A 21,605-nucleotide genomic window follows, 5' to 3' on the forward strand; every position below is an offset into this window, starting at 1 on the left:
AATAATTTGCTATTTCCATTATGACTCATTATTATTTGGTAATTATGACGTCATTATTCAGTAAGTATTTTTTCTTCGATATTTCGTACTTAATGTTGTGGTTTCCGGAACCTATAAACTGAATGTTTATATTTTGAGAGGCAACGTGGATTTCAGGAGTTGGCAGATTTTTGGTATTTGACTGTATCTTTCCACTGCCTTATATTAGAATGCAAAATGGTTACAATATATTGCTGCACTAGCTCAAGTACCTCATTCAGTCATGGATCCATTGGTATGGGTCCAGAGATTACTGGGATATCCTCTCTCAGGGGTTTCATAAGCAGTGGCTCTGATCTGGGCAGAGGGCATCTCACTCTTTTCAATTTTCTCATCAAGTTCAAAATATACGCAGAAGTCACCACATTCAAGAGGACACAAAGGCACAGTCATTACATTCATTTGTCAAACAAGGTCTAGGTCTTCTGAGAAGCAGTCACAAAATCTTCATTACAGTAATAAAATAATGGTTGAATGTGCATTTTATATGTATTTATTAAAGTGTCTCTGTTACACCGCCATCGGCAGCCTGCCAGCCGTTTCAAAATTGGAAGTCTCCTTTCAGTTTTTTTCCCATATATAAGAAATATGTTCATTCCAATTCAGACGTGAATCAAGTTTGCATCCCATATACATAATGTTATTACTTACAAAGATCACTTCACCATGATACAGAAGGTGGGATAAATAGTGTTGTGTATTCAAGGTTTTGACATTTAGTTTCATATAGTTTAAAATCATGTTATTATTCCTGCACTAAAGATCCAGTCTTCCCAAGGCAACATTGAGATTAACATTCAGGCTTTGCTGTCGATTCTTTGGAGCACAGCTCCAGAAGTCTAGAACGGCAGAGAACAGTTAGTCTTAAATGCTTTATCAGACATAAGAGTATCAGGCAAATTGTTTATATAAATATTAAATAATAAGGGACTCATTACAGAACCCTGATAAAGACCAGTTTTTGTGTGTCTGAAAAGAGACATAGGCCATAGAAAACCCTAATAAATCTTTAGTTGATAAAATTTTTGATCCAGGCTGGCATTTTGCCCTCTACACCAAGGGAGTGAAGGTTTTCAACAAGCTTTAAGCAAAAGAGTCTGTCATAGGAGGATTTAAAGTCCACAAAAACTGAGACTGCCAGGGTGGACTTGACGTTTATCCAGGGAATCCTTTTCGTCTTGGCTAAAGTAGATAATTTGCTGAGCTGAACAGTTATCAGTTCTAAATTCGGCCTGCATAGGAGATAATAAATTATTATACTCCAAAAAGCAACTCAATCTTGAGGTAATCATGCGCTATATGACCTTAGCCAAGATACGAATCAAGGAAATAAGTCTGTAACTGTTAATTTGATCACTAGGTTTATTCTTCTTTAATATAGGAATAACAGTGGCTTTCAGCCAAGTAGAGGGATCAGTGTTGTGCCAGATTCTGTTCAAGTAGGTCCCATGTTCTTCATAAAGTCAGCATGGGTGTTATCCGGTTCTGGGCTTTTGCTACACTTTAACAGGCAAATAGCCTCATTGAGTTTTACCATGGTAAAATTGGAGTAGAAGACTGAATGTCTTGGATTATTTTTCTGTAGGAGAGACTTTACATTTCATTAAGTATGGCATTGATTCTTTTTTAAACCAGTTTCCAATCTTTGAGAGCCAGCAAAAAACTTTGCAAAAGAATTAGCAATATCTTTGTTATTAGAGACACCTTTATTAAAGATCACCATGGGCTGTTTTACCACTTTAGGGCAGAGTTTTTTAAATTGTTTAAAAAAGAACATACTCACTTTCCATCTCTTCTAAAATCAATGCTGTGAATAAAATTATTAAAGCAGTTGCGCTTTGCCACATTAATTTCACTCTTTAACAGTGTGGTACTTTTTCTCCAGTCTTGAGCATGGGCAGTGTCTTTGGTTTCCTCTGCCAGACAACAAGCCCTTAAAAGATTGTTTTTTAAGATTTTCCAGCTCATGGGTCCAGAATGACTTAAATCTATTTATTTTGCCTCTTGGAATCCACTTTTTTGCTGATTCTATAATAGTGGAACAAAAGCAAAAGGTGGCAGCATCAATACTTTTATCTCTACTGTGACTGAAATTGAGAATATTTTGTTCCAGATCATTTCCATAATTCTTCCAATTTGCCTTCTTAAAGCTCCACTTAATATTTCCATTGCTTAAAATTTTGGCTTTGTGACTATGCTCCGTGACTATGCCTGCGGCCTTACTATCATTATAGCCCCACCTTTTGTTGTGTGCATTAAAATCTCCAATGAGAAAGCAATTTCTAGGGATGGAAACACTGCTAAAATTCAACTCCTTATTGCCTGATGGGCTATAGCATATAATAACAGTAAAGACATTGTTGTCTTTCCAGACATTAAGTTTGGCCCAGTTCAGCTAGATAGTATGTTGTAGATCACTAATGACAGAAAAAGATAATGTTAGGTTTTGCCTTATGTCTATCAGGATTCCATTGGCAATTCTTCTTGATTATCGTAGAAGATGCAAACAAAAACCAGGGAATGAATATCTACATAAATCATCTAAGGACAGATTAGCTTGGACAACAAGTCAATATCTTGTGAATGAGTTATAAGGTATTTCTCCCACCTTCTTGGCATGCCTTCGTGTTGTACTGGTTTGCACGCTGGGCATGTATTCCAGAGGTCCATGGTTCGATTCCCGGTGAAGGCATTGCTCATTTTTCATCTTTCCTGCTTCTGAAATACCTAATGTCTTTACAGTGGCACCCGAAATAAAAGGGTGGTGGATGATGATTCTCCACACCCGGGATTTGGTGATTGGGTCCTTTAAAAACACTAGTTGCCCTTTAAAAGGGGTAGTTTATAAGGTATTTCTCCCACATTCTGGCATGCCTTTGTAGTTTAGTGGTCTGCATGCTGGGCACATATTCCAGAGGTCCGTGGTTCGATTCCTGGTGAAGGCGTTGCTCATTTTTCATGATTCCTGCTTCCGAAAAATAACGTAATGTCTCTACAGAGTGATATTCATAATTTGGGTCTTCTTATTCTGGGAAAGGCTGCCGGCATTCCCCTGCAAGATTCTCAACCCATTCTTTGCCATAATGTTACGCAATCTAAACGCTCAAAAGAACAAGGAAGCAAGGCAACGCTGTGACACATTTAGCTTTAACCAGGGTGCATCATGAAAAGGCATGTCATGTTATATCCCACAATTGAATTATAAAATACTCCTTAAAAATTTTAATTTTGATTTTATATATCTTAATAATGCTTCTTGATTACAGGTGGAAGCTTTTCTTACAAAAAAGAATGGAATGATGTAAAAGATACTTAACTGTAGGAAAATAAAATTTTTACATGTATATGCATATATTTCAGTACTGTAAAAAAATAAGTTGCTGTATTTTTTCTAGTCTATATATATAGTCGTACACTTTATGCCGTATAAGCATTTTTAAAAATGAAGCATGTCTCAAAATTTCAGCTTTATTTTTCAAATTTTAACTTTGTATTTTTGCATGGGCTCTATTAGGGCAGCCTGGGACCTTAGGTAGAACATTGTATGAGGTATCTCCAATGCCCTTTTCCTTGTCTTTAGGAGAGAAAAAACAGGATTTGGAAGCTAACAGAAATATTGTGCCCTTAGCACCAATAGTTTGTTTTCATGTATTCACAAACTCTTACACTGACAATGCAGCTTTGGCTTAAAAGACTATATTATGAATTAGAAGAAATAGGTCAGTAGAATTAGATCCTGAATCTTAAGTAAGCTGTGGTAAATTAAAGTCCAATTTAATGCCTCACAAGGATTATATTGTGATACAGTCAGATACCGAAAATCCCCCGACCTGAAATCCGCGTTGCCTCTCGGAATATAAACATTCAGTTTATAGGTTCCGGAAACTGCAACATTGAGTACGAAATATCGAAGAAAAAAATACTTACCGAATAATAATGAGTCAAAACGGAAATACCAAATTATTCATATAAAAAAGTTTAAGAAATAAGATAAAATAAATAAGTTTTTTTCCTTCTAATCTGCATCGAGGTAAAAAAGCAGACGATTCACTCAACTCTTTGTTCAAGTTCACGATTCATTTGTTGTATTTTCTGAGCTTTGTTATTTCATTTCACGAGATTGTTTAATGCTGCCTTTTTTTTATCCGGATATTTTAAGGATAAATTAAGAATGTTTTTAATTTCAGCCCTTTTTAATACAATGACAGATAAGAAATACACTCATGATTTTACTGCTTGCAATGTTGAAAAACGTAAACACATTGCATTGACGGTAACGCAAAGAGTGCAAATTCTGCAAAAAATGGAAGCAGGTGCTACTCCTCGATTTATAGCAGAATGGTATGGAATGAGATACATTCACGGACCTTATAAGAGATGGACTAACCCAATGGGCGGCGTGCACGTCACCGACATGTCGGCAAGAAAGAGTAGGGATGATCTGGTTTACTTTAACACTGAAACCTATGGCGTTCGTATCACATAACTCTTTTTAATTATTAAATGTGATATGTTTTATAGTGATCAGATTATGAAAGCCACAGTTTTTCCAAATAGGATTTAATATATCTCATTAAAGCACTTTTTATTGCATTTCGTGCATTTTTTTCACGCGTAATTCTTGTACAAACATCTTTACTTTGGTAAAACGGTAAAAACTCTAGGCACAAAATTTATTAACTTAATTTTGCGTACAAATAACGTAAAATTAAATAAGATTGATAGTATGTGATGCTTTGAAATAAATAAGGTAAAATTAAACAATATGTGATAACTTTTTTTTTTTAATTTAATGACCATTTTCAGGCAGTGATTTTCAAAACTATAATAGCATTACAAAACAATCATTTATTTGATTATATCATCACTAACTTATTAACATTAAAATGGAATATTTATTTTAGTAACTTATAAAATTCGGAGCATAAAATTTTCTGAGCGTAATGAACGGGAAAAAAATGTAAAATAAAATCTAGAAGCACTCAGATTTTATATTACGCCCAAAAGGAACCTTTTTTTAACGTTTTCTGTGTTACCTATATTTATTGAATACCATGTTCTTCGCCCATAAACCACATACATTTGAAAACAGCATATCTTTAGAATTTCCACACTGGAGATAAAACTTATTTTCCGTACAGTTCTCTCTCTGAACTCGTTGAGTTTGTTAATATAAAATTCATTAAAGCTTTACAAAATATGAAATAGGTTAAAACAAATTCCAAATTCAAAACTCTTACACTGACAATGCAGTGACTGACACTGACTGTCCAGATGCCCATGTTCGGGTGGAGGATTACATTTGTTAGCATTTAATTAGTTCCCTTATTAAAAACACATTCCGTCAAACATTAATTGTTAAATACTTGCTTTATTCAGAAACATTACCGTCAACATTACTGCTCAAAAACTTACAGTTCAAAAATATTATCGTTCTGAAAAAAACTGTTATTGCCAATCGGGAAAATACATTTTAAATAAAATTAATACGTTGCGTTTACATTCGGGCATCCTGACTTAGTTACGACCTCGGAACATTAAGAACTTATATTTAAAAAAATTAAATCTGTAATATTAATGTTTATAGTTCGAAAGTCTTTAGCTGTCATATAGATTCACCGTCGTTTTCTATTCTTTTTCCGTGTCCTAGTTTTAGTAATATGCGGCGTGTTGTTATCGTTATCCTCAGTAACACTAATGTCATCACCACCATCATCGCCTTCTTCTGATTCAGCTTGACACTGCCATGACTTTAATTGGCTCACATGAGCTGTCGTACTAAAGAAATGTCCTTTCACCTTCTCTTCTAATTGAGTCACTCTATAGGTATCACTTGGTAAAACTTCTGTAACTACCAAAGGTCCTCGATACTTTTGTTGTGTTTTGGTTGATTCTCCAGTTGATTTAGGTACTCTTCTCATAACTACTATTTCTCCTCGTTCGAATGTTAAAGAATTACTTTTCTTCTTGTCATAATTTGCTTTCATTTTCATCTGCATATCTTCAATTCTCTTTCTAGCTTCATTCTGTAAGATTACTGGATTCTCCCATTCATCTGCGTCTTCATCTGTAATCATCCTCATCAATCCGTCGTTAAATTTTGGTGAATAACCGTGAAGCATTTCGAAAGGAGTTTTATTTGTAGTCTTATTTATCATATTGTTTAGATTTCTTTCGCATTCCTTAATCTTTTTGTCCCAGTCTCTCTGATTCGGATTTTCCATACTCGTTTTAATCGTAGCCAAAATTGTTCGATTTGCTCTTTCCACCATTCCATTACCACTTGGATGTTGAGTTGAATTGAGTGTATGACTGATTCCATTATTTTGACAGTACTCTCGAAATTCCTTCGCTGTGAAACATGTTCCTCTATCGCTGATAATTTTTTCTGGTAACCCAAAATCATCTACAAAACTCTTCAATGCAACTAACACATACTTGGTTGCAGTACTTTTCATAGGATATAAGCGTGTAAATCTCGTAAAATTATCAGTTATTACAAATAATTCTGTATTTCCTCTTGAACTTTTTACGAATGGTCCTAAATGATCTATATGTATAATTGCAAAAGGTCTTCTACCAGGTCTAATTGGATGCAGTACTCCTTGTTTCTTACCACTAGGCATTCGAAACACATCGAAATGTGAAACATAACATATCGTTTCATTCCTTTAAACCAGTATGATTCCTTGATTTTGGCAACAGTTCTGTCTGCTGAAAAATGTCCCAAAAGATCGTGAAATTTTACTACAATACCTTTTCTCATCGATTTAGGTATGACATATAACAATTTCTCCTTTTCCTGATCTTTCACTTTACGAAACAGTCGATTATTCTTCAAGACGTAATTTTCAGTTACATATTTCTCTGCATTCGTTCTATCATTTATCTTCTTTATAGAAGCACGCTCTTCGGCATTGGTTTTATACGACTTCATGCAAATAAGCTTACTCCCTTCAATTTCTTTAATATCCATTTTTGTTAAGTTTGTACACCCTAATTCCTCCATATTTAATGCAAAACAATCTCGATACTCATTTATCAAATGTAAAACTTCCTGTTTTCTTTCTGGCGTAGTATTATTATTAACTTTAATTTCTTCTAAAGTAATCGGTCTCCTAACCTTCTTAATTTCATTTATTATCAGTATTTCCTTTTGACTTGAATTTTCAGTTTTCTGATCTGAACTTGGTTCAACTAATTCTGCTACTTCCACTCTACCGATACATTGATTCTCTTTCAAAATTAGTTTTCGATCACTGTAGTTAGTGACTGGTATTACTGTTTCTCCTTGTATTACTTCCAATAATGAGCCCAACTCATCTTCCGATCCACTTATTAAAACATAACCGTTATTTATTTCATCAGTTTTAACTTTCACGAAATTAACTGTATTACTTTCGATTTGAGTTTCTTGGGAAGCCTTCAGTTTAATTCGCGGAGTGTTGCTATCATTTTGCAACTGTGAAAATGGGCAGTCATTAGCATAGCGTATGTGCAAGGTATTTCCTATCTTGGAGTATGCAATATGCGGTAAATCAATCCATGTTCGACCAACTAATAAGTCGCATGGTTGCGTTTCATCTCCTACAATTAGAACTGTAATGTCCTTTCCTTCCACATTATCAATCTCTAAGTTAACAGTTACTTTTCCCAATGTTCTAGCGGCTGGTTTATTCTGGTTTCCAAAGCCAAACAATTCCTCCACATCAGGTTTTACAATAAAATTCAGTCTCTTAGCCGCAGACTGTTTCAATAAACATGAACTAGAACCCGTATCTATGATTGCAGTAATTTCTTCTCCATTATTGATGCGAGCATACTTTAAATATACAGCTGGTGAAACACCTGAATTCTGGTTCACGGATAAATTATTTTTAACATTTGTCAAGTCTGGATTCTTAGACGTACACTTTTTAAAAGTATGACCCTTTTCATTACATTTCCTGCAAATAATTTCTTTTTTAGGCTGAGGACAATCCGTCGCTATATGTCAATAATCATTACAATTGAAGCATTTCGGCTCACCCTTTTCATTGCGGATGCCAGGATTATATTCCCTTTTCCTTTTGTCTGTTTTATAAAATTTATCTCTCAGATTATATTTATTATCAAAACTGTTTTTAAAATCCACTTTGAAATTACCATCTGTCTGCATGGAATCTTTAACATTTCTTTGTCTTGAATACTGATTATAGGATCCTTCATAAAATTTAGAACCAGATTTGGGCTTAAAATTATGCCTAAAAGTTTTATTTTCTACTTGAAGTACTTTTATCCCTGCCCGAATATTTTCATATTCATCTAGTTTTTCAGCCAACTCTTCAGGTTTAATGAATTTAGACCAATCATCAATGAAATGGTCTCGGATAGCAGCGGGGACCGTCTTCTTTAATTGATCACTAATAATAAGTTGTTTTAAAGAGTCAAAATCTGTTACATTTAATCCAGCAAGCCACTCTTCAAAATAATTTTTTAATTCAAACGTGAAGTCCTTCCACGTATTACGCAATGTTTTAATATGATCAACGAACTTTTGCCGAAACTGTTCAGGGCTCGGCTTAAATTTTCTCAGTAGCAGTTGTTTATCGTGCTTATAGTCGTTAGCTTTCTCTTATGATTCACGGGCAATTAATTATTTCATAAGGCAATAGACCCAACAGCTGAGAAACCCAGTTTTGTTCTTCTAACCCAATACGTCATGCCTGTCTCTCAAATAAAACTAAATAAAAATTATATCACCTTCATTCAAATCATACTTATGCATTAATTTACTCATGTCACAAATATTACTTTTACTAACATTAGAAGAAACAGAATCATACTACTTCTGATTTCCGCTTCTATATTCAATTTTTCAAGTTCAAAAGTTCTTTGCTTATCTCTTTCTATAATTTCCATTTCAAATGCTCTTTGCTTATCTTTTTCTATAATTTCCATTTCAAATGCTCTTTGCTTATCTTTTTCTAAAATTTCTAACTTTTCCCTGTCTAAATGATCATTTATAATTCTATCTAGCATTTGTTTAGTAAAGTCTTCATTATAATTCTTACTATTCAAAATCATATCTCTTAAGCCTACAATTTTAATATCAGAAGGGACATCTACATCAAGTTCCAAAGCAAGTTCTTTTAAATCACATTTTTTGCCTCTTGCCAAATAAGCCATCTTAGACTTCAATTTTCAAATACTAATACAATAATTATACTTAAGTTCTTTCCGTTTAATACTTAGACATAACATAAACAGTTTATAAATTCACGTACCTTTCTACTTTCAGTTTTGGCGAGTTTCCACATTCAGTTTAGGCTTAGCGTACATTAAGGCAATACATTGTTAAATCTAGATAATAATTCTAGTTTATCCCACTTCTGAAATGTTAGCATTTAATTAGTTCCTTTATTAAAAACACATTCCGTCAAACATTAATTGTTAAATACTTGCTTTATTCAGAAACATTACCGTCAACATTACTGCTCAAAAACTTACAGTTCAAAAATATTATCGTTCTGAAAAAAGCTGTTGTTGCCAATCGGGAAAATACATTTTAAATAAAATTAATACTTTGTGTTTACACATTATTCAAAATTTGATTGCTCTAGGTACTGTCGTTTTTGTCACAGTGCGAGAAACATACATGTATTCATGCAAATACTTCATTATTTAATTTCTTTAAATATAATACAGGGCGATAATACTTGGTAACAACAATTTGCAAGGAGACAGGGACATTTACAGTAAAACAGTGCAAAATGCCGCTTCGAAACTAACAGCCTGTCTAGGCTAGCGCCCCTTTGGTCTAATAAATTAAATTAATAGTAAATGAAAAAAATCTTATGCAGAACTAAAAATAAATTTAAAAAATAATCACTATAAAATACAAGCAAAATTAATTATTACAGTTAAATACAGTTTTAATATTAGAATTAAATGTATAAAAATTATTAAGGAGTCAAAAGTGTTTATCACTATTAATTATATTAATAGTATGTTGAATTATGAAATATACATGAAATAAAATACATAGTTGTATTATGAAATATACATGAAATAAAATTCCTTTATAGAAATTGTGCTCAATAAAATACATAAAATTTGCCAGAGAAAATTACTTGTTTGAAATTTTCTATTAGTTCAGATTTAAAATATTATTTTCCAAAATAAGTAGTTACATATTTCCTTACAGCATAGGACAAGCTAAAAAAAATATCCAGCCCTGAATGCATGCAATAGCTTTATAATTATTTTGAAGGTTGATTATGCTTGCGAAATATGCTAAATTTTTAAAAATCAATCTCAATTTCAAAAATAAAAATATGGAGAAATTCTAATTTGTCAAATGAGGGGCTACAACCAGCTTTTTCTTGACAATTATACACGCTGCAATAGGCAAATACTGTTAAATTTCTGCAAGTCGTCCCTACTCCTTCGGATGTGATCAAGGTGACAGCCGGGAATGCCTCAGACGAGGGAGAAAACCCATTTGGGTTAGTCTATTTCTTATAAGGTCCATGGATGCATTCCGATGACCTCATTGATCATGTGACTTATGTATACGTTTTATAAACAAACAACGCAAATCACCTCAGAGATCTTGTGACTTACGTGCAGTTAATGCAAACAAGCAAGGTCATTCTTCCTCTTCTTCTCTTGTGGAATGTATCTCATTGCTACACGATTGTGTATGATATACCGAAAAATAAAGAAAAGCTGTTGAAATTTTACAGCAACAGTGATTCTAACACCGGAATCCAAAACCGGAAAAATTTGTATGAGGCGAAATCGGCAAACCTCGATGATGTGTACATATAATACAATGAATAATATAGTCAATTTATATATGTAATAATAATTTAATGCATATAATAAATTATTGCAATAATGTATATAATAATTTAATTACATGTATCTAATACGCCTTATTCATTTTGCACTTTTAGTCCGAATATTATGCTTTATCTTTTCCGTCCCGAAATCCACAAAATCCTAAAATCCGCACAACTTCTGTTCCCAGTCTTTGCTGATTTCTGGAATTTTACTGTACTGGTTTAGAAGAAAGTGACATATAAGGAATCATTGGCATATGGAAGTCCAATAAAGTACATTTATAGTAAATATGTTTGTTTAAATTTATAATAACTTACTTCTGCTCTTATTGATGGGGGCTGATATTACAGTGTGGATTTTACAATTGATAACTCTTAGAATCAAAGAAACAGTATACTTGAAAGATTAAAAACTATTTGAATAAAAATAAAATATTTTAACTGTTTAAAAATATGAAATAAATTATTTTTTAAATGAATTAAATTTGTTAAATAACTCAAATCGAAAATTACTAATCACTGATTTTTAGAACTAAGTCTACAAGAATACATTGCATAAATTAACTGTTTGTTGCTTTAATTTTTTAACTGCTAAGAAATTTATTTAAATGAATATTTTTTCTCTATAAAGGGAAATCAAATATCCTGAACACATTGCTAGCAAATTTAGCAAAAATAAATAATATTAACACTAACAAATGTAAATTTTGGATATTTTTATTAGAAAAGTATTACATGATAAAATTGGCATAATGTGAAAACCTTTCTTATTTGATTCATTTCTTTAACTTGAGCCATGGGTTTGCAAACAGTTGTTCAAGAGATATTTAATTGTTCAGTCTTCTTCAAAGACCCAGTTCGTAAATAAAAATTTCATTAAGTATGAGCAAATTTGTTTTGCATTGCATGATGATAGTTTTCTACCATATTTAGTTTATCCAACTTCAACAAATTAAGAATTTTAAAAGCGATTTTTGTCTTGAATTTGGTTGTAAGGTACTCTTAAAAAAACTCAATGATTTTCCACATAATTGGAATTGTTTAAAGCTTCTAAGATTTAATTTACTATCTTTTTAGCCCAAAGGGGCTTTGTCCCCAAAGGACTATTGTTTTCATTTTGTGATTTTGCGTTAAATCAGTATAAATGTCCATTTCACTTTTTAAACTGTTTCCACCAAATGTTAGAGTCCTGCATTATATTTGAAGAAATTAAATAATGAAAAATCTGCATCAATAGATCTGCAATCTCTCACTGTGATAAAACAACGGTACACAGAGCAATCGAATTTTGAATGACATAATCCTCCTACGAATATGGGCATATGGAGGACAAATTTGAAATTTGTTTTATTAGCAATTTCATATTTTGTAAAATTTTAGCAAATTTTTTAGTAACAAACTCAGCGACTTAAAAGCGAGCCATGGCAACTCTCTATTGGGGCGAAACCTTTTTATCTCTCGAGCGCTGAACCGTGTATCGGAAATTCTAAAGATAGGCTGATTTTTAAATTATTTTGCGACATTGCTATTGAATTTTATGGTTTCAGTGAATAAAACATGATATTTAATAAATAAATGTAACACACAAAATGTTAAGAAAATGCCCCTTTGGACATAATTTAAAATCTGAAACCTTTCAGATTTTTTTTTGCTTTTTTATCATCTGAACTGCTTTAAAAGAAATATTTGTATAACTTTTGGATCTTTCATTATACCTATATATTTGTTATGCATTCAAAAGAAAAGAAATTTTTTAACTCGTATAATCTCATCACGTTTTCATTGTATAATTTCTGCTCTCTATACATTAATTGCAGCTTTCGCATCAAGCAGATAATTTAAGTTATACTTTTAATGCACAAAGAATCTGAAATGAGTAAAATTACGTAATCACTGTTCTTCCAACTGGGTGGAAAAAGTGAAGAGAAGTCTGCCTTCTGTTTAACAGGCTGATGATGCCACTTTGCCATGTGAATGAGATAGTTTTGAAGAACCAGTTTTTCGATTCATCACATCTACTTTCTGAATGAGCCTTGAACATGCCTGCAACATCATGCTGTTCAATTTCTAATGTGCGTATCAACATAGTCATGCTAAATGAGCGTCTGGCTGACATTTTTACTTCTAACATGATTCAGCACATAGGGATAGAATTTGAAATTCACCGCAGATTTCTTAGTTCATTGACAGTGAAGGTTTCTACCTGTCTTGAATATTAGTAATTTGATCAAGACTTAAATCTTTACAAATGGGGTGACTGCATGGGAGTTTTCATGATTTTCCACGTGTAAACATAAACCAGTTTTCATCAGAAAATCTTCCATGAGGATATCCCTCCATCCCCTTAGGCAGATAAACGTAGCGGGATTTACCATAACCTAAGCAAAATGTGTAAATTAGAAAAAAATCTGAATGCAACTAAGAATACTAATGCAAATATTTACATTTTGGTATATATAAATTTTTTTTAAAAAAAAAAGTCAAATTTGTAAACATTGTGAAGTATAACTTTTTATATATTCCTTCAGAAAGTTTACATGCATTGTAAAATATAAAATTTCGACTCTCATACGACAAAAACTTGCTAAGATATTTCATTTTAAATTTGTTGTATTTGGATGCTGCACAGAAATTGAAGAAAAAAATATATGCATATGCACACAGTTAAAAATAAAATATCATTTAAAAACAGGATTCTGATTTTAATAGATTAAGCATTTCTATCTAGATTATTGTGAAAATTATTGATCAGTATCAAGTTTTTCAAAAAGTAGATCTAATTTCCAGAAAACACATAAGCTTCAATATTCTCACATAGCCAACTGATAACATCATTTGCATAAACTAAAAATAAAAAGCATTTATAGGTTGGTTAATTTCTTGTATAATTATTAAATTTAAATTCCATGAAATAGTAAAATTTCATGAAAATATTAATAGTGTATTTTAGCATTTAAAAAGTTACAAATTATTAGTGTGAAAATTTTTGGGTGTATTGTTGTAACAAAATTATAAATTAAAGAAAGTTACGCACCAGCAAAGTACAAAAGAAAGCTGTTTAAAGGGAAAATAAACCTTGAAATTTTCTAATTTATTTATTAACATACCCCTCAAGGCGAGCTGAAAGTGATGTTAAATATCCCAAACTCTGAAATTAAATATTTCAGTCAATTTTTATTGTGTGAAAATCTGAAAATCAATTTTTTTATTTATTTATTTTTCCATGTGTATAAGTTTTTTCCTGAATATAAGTTTGGGGATAAAGTTAAGTTATTATTTCTAATTTTAATATGTTAAAATATGAATATTTACGTCATTTAAAATTATTTAATTATCACAATTTTTGTAATCAAAAATATATATCTACAACTTATGGTTGTGTAACTAAAAGCCAGTTAAGGACTTTTCTGGATATGATGTATATTCCCTTCTTTAATGTTTAACATGATGTATGTTAATATTTACAAAAGACATGATAATTTAGCTCATAATATTTTCATTTTTTGTGTGTGCATGTGTGTGAAACAGAGAATACATAATGATTAACATGGTTAAGCTTAAAATTTAAAAAATATATATATTCATTAAATTCTAACGATTGTTAGCATCTAAACTTTATTTTTGCATTGCTATGAAATCCTGCCTCCCCCCACTTTGTATGTGTGTATAAGAATTCATAAAGTAGGAAAAATGTTAGTGCTCATTATTTTTGTGAGTTATTAGCAAAACTGAATTAAAATATGAGAGAGGCTGTCGTATTTTTTAAGTTTGTACTCTTTGCTATATAGTTTCATGCCGTGTGTTGATTTTTATTGATTTCTTCTTACTTTCAGATTCAGATGAAGGAGCAAAAAATTTATTATGTAATAAGAAAGGAAATGAAGGCTGTATCTTATTTACCCAGCAGATGTGGGCTCATTTCAAGAAACGTTATATTTTCTCATCACGGCACATTTTATTTTCTGTATCACAGATACTCATCTTACCTTTCATGTTTATGATAGGTAATGCACTGACTTACGAGAGATCAGAAAATTTAGATTTCAAGGAACTGAATACATCCCTTTTTCATGGCACAAAAATTGTATGTGCCTTAGATCCTGATTCTAATGTAAGCAAGGATGTTGCTGATTTGTATGCATCTCTTTTTAGTGCCCCTGATGAGACAAATTTAATTCATCCCATAGAAGAAAATATTTTACATTATCTTCTCAGGCTTGCACAAGAAGATATTGAAGTGTTTAATACCAAATATGCTATAGCAGCTGATTTTGTTGATGATTCCAACAAAACTTATATTACTGCCTTCTATAATGCTAAGATACAGCATTCTGCTCCTATTGCCCTGATAAACATTCATAATGCAGTATTTAAATATTTGACATCAGGAAGCTCTGAATATTTGTTTGCACTTCATAATCATCCTTTACCTGTCAAGAATGAATATGAACAAATGGTAAGATAAATAAAAAAAAACTATCTTAATACTACAAATAATAAAAAATATTTTAAAAAATAATTAGAAACTCAAAGTTAAACAACTGGGGCACAGAGGGATTTAAAATGTATTTCATTGTTGTTTAAATTTTAAATTTGATTTTGTACAATAAATAAGAAGAATAAGGGAGCAATAATAAATGATATGAATAAAGGAACAGGGTAAATATTTGCATTCAAAGAAGTAACAAGAATTTCTTTGAATTCAAAGCAGTGAAATGAAATATATTAAACTATATTTAAACTATATTTTGGAGTAATATATGTGTCATCATTGACACAGTATATATGTGTGAGTATATATTGAGTCACTATATGTGTGAGTGTATATATGTGTAAACAGTATATATGTGTAAGTATATATAGTGTCAACTATTGACACAGTATATATGGAGTAATATATGTGTGATCATGAAATTTCATTAATATAATTGGAGCTTAAGTAACCCAATAGTAAAGAGTTTGCAGCCATAAACTGTGCTTCCTTGCATAAAATCAAATTCATCTGTAGTTTGTCTTATCATTGCATGCATTTTATTTGTAAACTACTGCCACTGAAATTTAAGCCAGCTAGGAAAAGGCTACATTACTACTAATAGCTATTAACTATTAGTAGCTACTAACTAATAGCTACTAATAGCTAGATGTAACATTTCATATGTGAATTTGAATTATTGATACAGAATACTAAAACAAACCTTTTCAGTTATGTTACTTTGAGGACAGAGATTACTTCTGGGCAACTTAGCTGTTTGTTTCAGTATCACATAACATACACTTCCTTTATGGAAGATGTAAAATTTGATGAATACAGAAATGGCTGATAATCATCTAGCATGGGGATGCAAAAAGATAATATTTGCTTTCTCATCTATGTGCTAAATGCATGTTAGCTATCTCGGAATTCTTGAAACATTGCATATTCCATATACAATATCTGTATTGCACAACAATAAGAAAAGAAATCTGTATGAAAAGTCATGCAGTGTAAGCAAAACTTTTGTCAAATAAATATGAGATATAAGAGGTTATTAGAGCATAGTATTTTAAAAATAATTAGTAAAAAATAAATTTTATTTTGTTTCTAAATTTTCGTAATTGAAAAATGAAATATTAAGTTTGTGATATGTAAAACATGATGCAGGCATTCTAGATTGAAGTTGCTCAAGGTATCTTCCAAATACTACATCTCTTGTATTACTTCATTAAAGTTGCTATTAACATTCAGTTTTAGTTTATCCTGAAGGAAATTAAGTAAGCTTTTTGAGTAGCAGAGTTTGTATTGAAATTCTTCTTAAAATAATAGGAATGTTATCTAAAACTTCACCTCAAAACATCATCAATTGTGTATGCTACCAATATTCTGTAGATAAAATGTATGATCTGTTAGATAGTGTTTGAGAGGCGTGTAAATTGCTTTCATATCAAAGAAAATATTTCACTGAATGTGCTTTATTAACTGATAAATATTATGCTTATTTCAATGTTAACAATAAATCATTTGTAACATCATTTAAATTACAATAAATAACTATTCCAATGGTTCTGACACATGAACATTTCAATAAAGCAATATAAATGTTTAGAACCTCTATCTTCATAACTGAGCCAAGTTTCAAAAAGCAATAAAATGTTAGATTTTTGTAAAACATCATCAATGAAATCTCTAGCATTGGCTTTTAAACTTCGGCAGTTCAAAAATGACATTCATAATCTCTTCCTCTTTGTAATAAAATCAATGAGTTGTGTGTCTGTCATTTTGAGATAGTTGAGAAATACTGATGAAATTTTTCTTGAAGGGTGCACACTAACATTACTACTCTTCAGTAGTGGTAAAAGTTTGGATTGTTATTAGCTGTCATGATGTAAATTCCTTCAATGGTAGTCGCTTGCAATAAAGCAATGGAACTCCTCTTATATGTGCCCTCAGGTCACCAAATGCAGCAAGAAACTCCACGCTGCCATATCACTATCTAAATTTTTTGTCTAAATTTCGAACTTTAAGCCTAAAATGTCTTTCGCACATGCAAAAACCACGTTTTGAACACACAATTTAAGCTAAAAATCTGAAACAAAAACAAAAAATTTAGATAGCAAAAACTTAAAGTTTCTAACCAAAAATAGTTAACAAGAATCCATGTACACAGCGATATGTTTTAACTTAAAAAAACATTTACGAATTGCACAATCTAGGCAATGAACAAATCTACGAACCACACACACCTCGCTTTTTATAAATTAACATAACAACAATAAATTTCAAATACCATGTACACAGCATCCTGTTTAAACTTAAAAAAACATCTACAAATTGCACAATTTGGCAATGAACGAATCTACGAACTACGCACACCTCGCTTTAATAAATTAACATAACAACAATAAATTTCAAAGAATACCATGCACACAGTGTTCTGTTTCAACTTTAAAAAACATCTACGAATTGCACAATCTAGGCACTATGCACTAATCAACAAAATAGACTAAAATAAATTTCAAACAATTCAAAAAAAAACAATAACGACAGAAATTGATACTAAAAAAACAATAAACATAGCATTCTGCAAAATAAGAATAAAATAAAATGCACTTGCCATCGATGAATGCTTTTTCTAACAGCAGAAATACCAATTTCACATCGCCTTTAACTTGCCGCTATGTAATCACTATCGTATTTATATGACAGCCAGGCGCACTATCCAGAAAATTCATACTATGGTTCACAAATAAATGTTCAAAACCTTCTTTTCCTAAATCCTTGTAAGATTTCCAGCCATCCGAAAAAATAATTGTACAAGGTTCAATCCACTCTTTGATACACTGCATCAGTGTTTCCTTACTTCTATCATGCACAGCCACTAAAAATAATCTTGCAGACACTCTTGCAACCACGTCTCTCATTGCAACATAGGCCATTTCAAAACACGCACAACACAAACCAACGAGCAATTAAACCACTCCAGCAAAAGAGTTTTCAACGTCAAAAGGGTTACTATACAACACGCAATTGTGCCAAAAACTAGTGCAGAACACATATCGCCACATTTGGTGTTCTTAGGATAAAGCTTTAATAGTTCTATAAGAGTAAAGCCAAAGCAACTTATCAGAGTTGCTATAAATGATTCTTATGATATTCATAAAGAACTTCATTGAATGCTTCTCTGCATTAATTATGAATTGTCTTGGCGCAGGCAGAGATAAGTGGAAAATGACTTTATTTAGAAACAATAGTTTTGTTTTTGTTTAACAAAATTGTGGATATCCTGTGTTCTGTTGGCACTATAGGCTGATTAATGTTATTTTGCTGCATTGTAAGCAGCAACTTTTCTTCTAATTTTATTTCTAGTTTGATTTTTTTATCATGGAAACTCTAGCCACATGCAAGTGACTTCATTACTTTGTTCATTAGGGAATAATTTTCGTACTGTGTCAATAGCTAAATGATCAGAAACATCAATATTGCATGTTATGATGTAGTATTTGCTCAAAATGAACAGGACTTCATATGGTAAATCAGTATCAATGATAAACATTTTGAGAAGCTTTGGCAAATAAATGTTTGCTATTCAGTGTCCTGGTAGCCAATGTAAAACTCCTGAGCGCCCCTCACTGTAAATGTTTTGCTTCAAAAAATCAGCTCATGACAATAAATGAGAATTATTGGTAAACCTAAAGGGGAGAGATAGGTTCTTCAGGGAAAAAAAGTATTAAAAATATTTTTGCTTTTTAATAAAAAAAAATGAGCTTACTATTGCTTTAAAATTAAATTTTCCATAAAACGAGTGAGAATTTGAAATTTGTTTTTGCCTAAATTTATATGGCTTAGTAATTTAATTATGTGCTTCTATTAAATGAAACTTTAATTTTTATGAGATCCTAATTATTATATTTCAGTTCACTCAGTATACCATAAATTATCATTCCACATGCCGCAATTAACATATGTGTTATAGGTTGTCAGTGTCTATCCTGTAATATTGATTAGTGTTTAATTGCAATTAGTTAAAAGACATCTTCAGTAGGATGTTCAAGATACTGGATTGTTGGAGGAATTCATTGACAGATCTTCACAAAAAGATTTTGCAAGGGTTCAAATGGGATGTATAGTTAATACCAATTCATTCACTAGATAATGTTCAGATAACCATAAGTGATAACACTTGTTCAGAGGATGGTGGACTGGCATGGCGTTCAATAGAATAAAAGCTGAGGCTGTTTCAAACTTCTGACTTAAGCTATATAACGTGAAGTAAAATACTTATCTGTTTTTAATCTTTTATTTTTCTGGGTGCAATTTAGCATGAGAATAATATGTTTTAGAAGCATTTGATCAATCATTAAATAATTCAATATTTAACACAAATGAAAAGTAATTGCTTCCAATTTCCAATAAAATAGTAATTGTTCCAAATTACCTTTTCAATTACTTGAAGGTTGCATTAAAATTTAACATCAGTTGAGTTGTTCTTTATTTATTTATATTTAAAGATGGCTGTGCATCAGAGAATGCATTTTATTATTAGGCTGTGCATTTTATTCAGTAATTACTTTGCTTTTTATCTTCATGTTTTTCAGGTCAAAAGAATAAATTATGTATCTTACCAAAGTATTTTAAAGAATTATGATATATTGATACACGGTAGTGTCCAATAAGTCTGTAAATATTTTTAAAATTCATAAAAATTGAAGGAACTGATAGAATTGAACACAGTTTACAAAAAAGTTATTCTCACGAAGAGGGATTTGTTTTTTGGTTAAGGGAAAAATAGTTAAAATTTTCATCAATAGATGGTGCCACACATATGCAGTAGCAAGAAATATGTAAATCAGAGTCCTATAAATTGCAGGTTTTATACTTAAGATCTCGTTTCTGATTTTTCCTCCTACTTGTTCATACATTAAGTTTTAATTGTTATGCTGACATTAGCGGATAAAGCTTTATTGGTGAAGTTGTTTTACCTCAGCCAAGAATCCCTGACAGAAGCTTTACGAAGATTTTCGAGATAGAAGGAATGGAAGAAAGGTTCAGGTCCAATCACTCTTGCCGGACTGACTTCCCTGGTACAATGGTTCGAAGAAACGGGAAGTTTGGATCATCTCCTTCTTAGTGGTGCACCAAGTTTATCAGAGGTCCGTATTTCTGATGTGGTTTTGCAGATAGACACTCTAAGGGAACAATCAATGAATGCAGTAAGTAGCACACAAGAAGTGACATGGAACGCTGATATACCAAAGTCGTCAGTATTCTGCATCCTTCACGATGTTTTAAAATTGTACCCTATAAGTTGCAATCAGTCTACCAGCTATTATCAAATGACAAAGCTAAGTGAAATGAATTCACAAATTGGGATTTCTTGAAAATTGATGATGATCCATAATAGCTTCTCAATACCTTGTTGACAGATGAGGCTCAATTTTCATTGCATAGAACAGTTAACACCCCATAACTGCAGAATCTGGGCAAAAGAGAACCCACGTGTCTATACTGAGGAGCCCCTACATTGACCACATTTAAATGTTTGGTGTGGTTTTACTGTGTCCATTATTGTGGGCCGTTTTTTGCTTTGAAGACCACTGTGCAAAAGCTGGCTGGAAGACCTGCTCAATTACTATGAAAATGTAGTTGGAACTGCTGCAGGAGAAAGTGATACCGCATTTACTGGAACATAATGTCCTTGACATAACGTTCATGCAAGATGGAGCATCTCCTCATATCACAATCGAAGTGAAGGCATTCCTTAGAAGAACTTTCACTGAAGAATAATTAATTAGGCGTCACTGTAAAAATCAGTGTTCCTCTTGCACCACTTGGTTTTTGGCTTCAGGGTTATGTCAAGTCCAGCATGTCCCACAATAGCCCAGCTTCTTCAGTGCAATTAAAGAACACCATTCATCATGAAATCTCTTGCATCCATTCACATATGTTATATGCAACAGTGAACAGTGTTGTAATTTGTGGTGATGGTAGACACATAGAATAAGAGTGATATGCTTGCAAACACTTGCCTACAGGCAAATAAATATAGTTTTCCTAGGAATGTGTGATTTGCTGTCATACAGTGCCCTCTATTGATGAAAATTTTAACTACTTTTTTTCTTGTTACCAAAAAAAAAATTTCTTCTTCATGAAAATAACTTTTTCCGCATTCAATTCTACAAATTCCTTCAATTTTTATGAATTTCTAAAGTATTCACAGACTTATGGGACAACCTGTATAAAGTAGGGGCAAATCTGTTTAATCT

At 31.8% G+C, this 21,605-nt stretch overlaps 1 protein-coding gene across 1 annotated transcript in view; it reads left to right on the forward strand.

Annotated features, from left to right (window-relative positions):
- Window positions 1-21,605, forward strand: part of LOC118199529 (phospholipid-transporting ATPase ABCA3-like) — a 384,844-nt gene that overhangs the window by 141,311 nt on the left and 221,928 nt on the right. Inside the window, exon 16 of the mRNA XM_085817060.1 lies at window positions 14,699-15,321. Within this exon, the coding sequence (XP_085673186.1) occupies window positions 14,699-15,321 (623 nt within the window). The remainder of the gene's footprint in view (window positions 1-14,698; window positions 15,322-21,605) is intronic.

The sequence above is a fragment of the Stegodyphus dumicola genome, chromosome 5, assembly GCF_044657685.1.
Source record: "Stegodyphus dumicola isolate Sdum_Otavi_A_Nest chromosome 5, ASM4465768v1".
NCBI lineage: Eukaryota > Metazoa > Arthropoda > Arachnida > Araneae > Eresidae > Stegodyphus > Stegodyphus dumicola.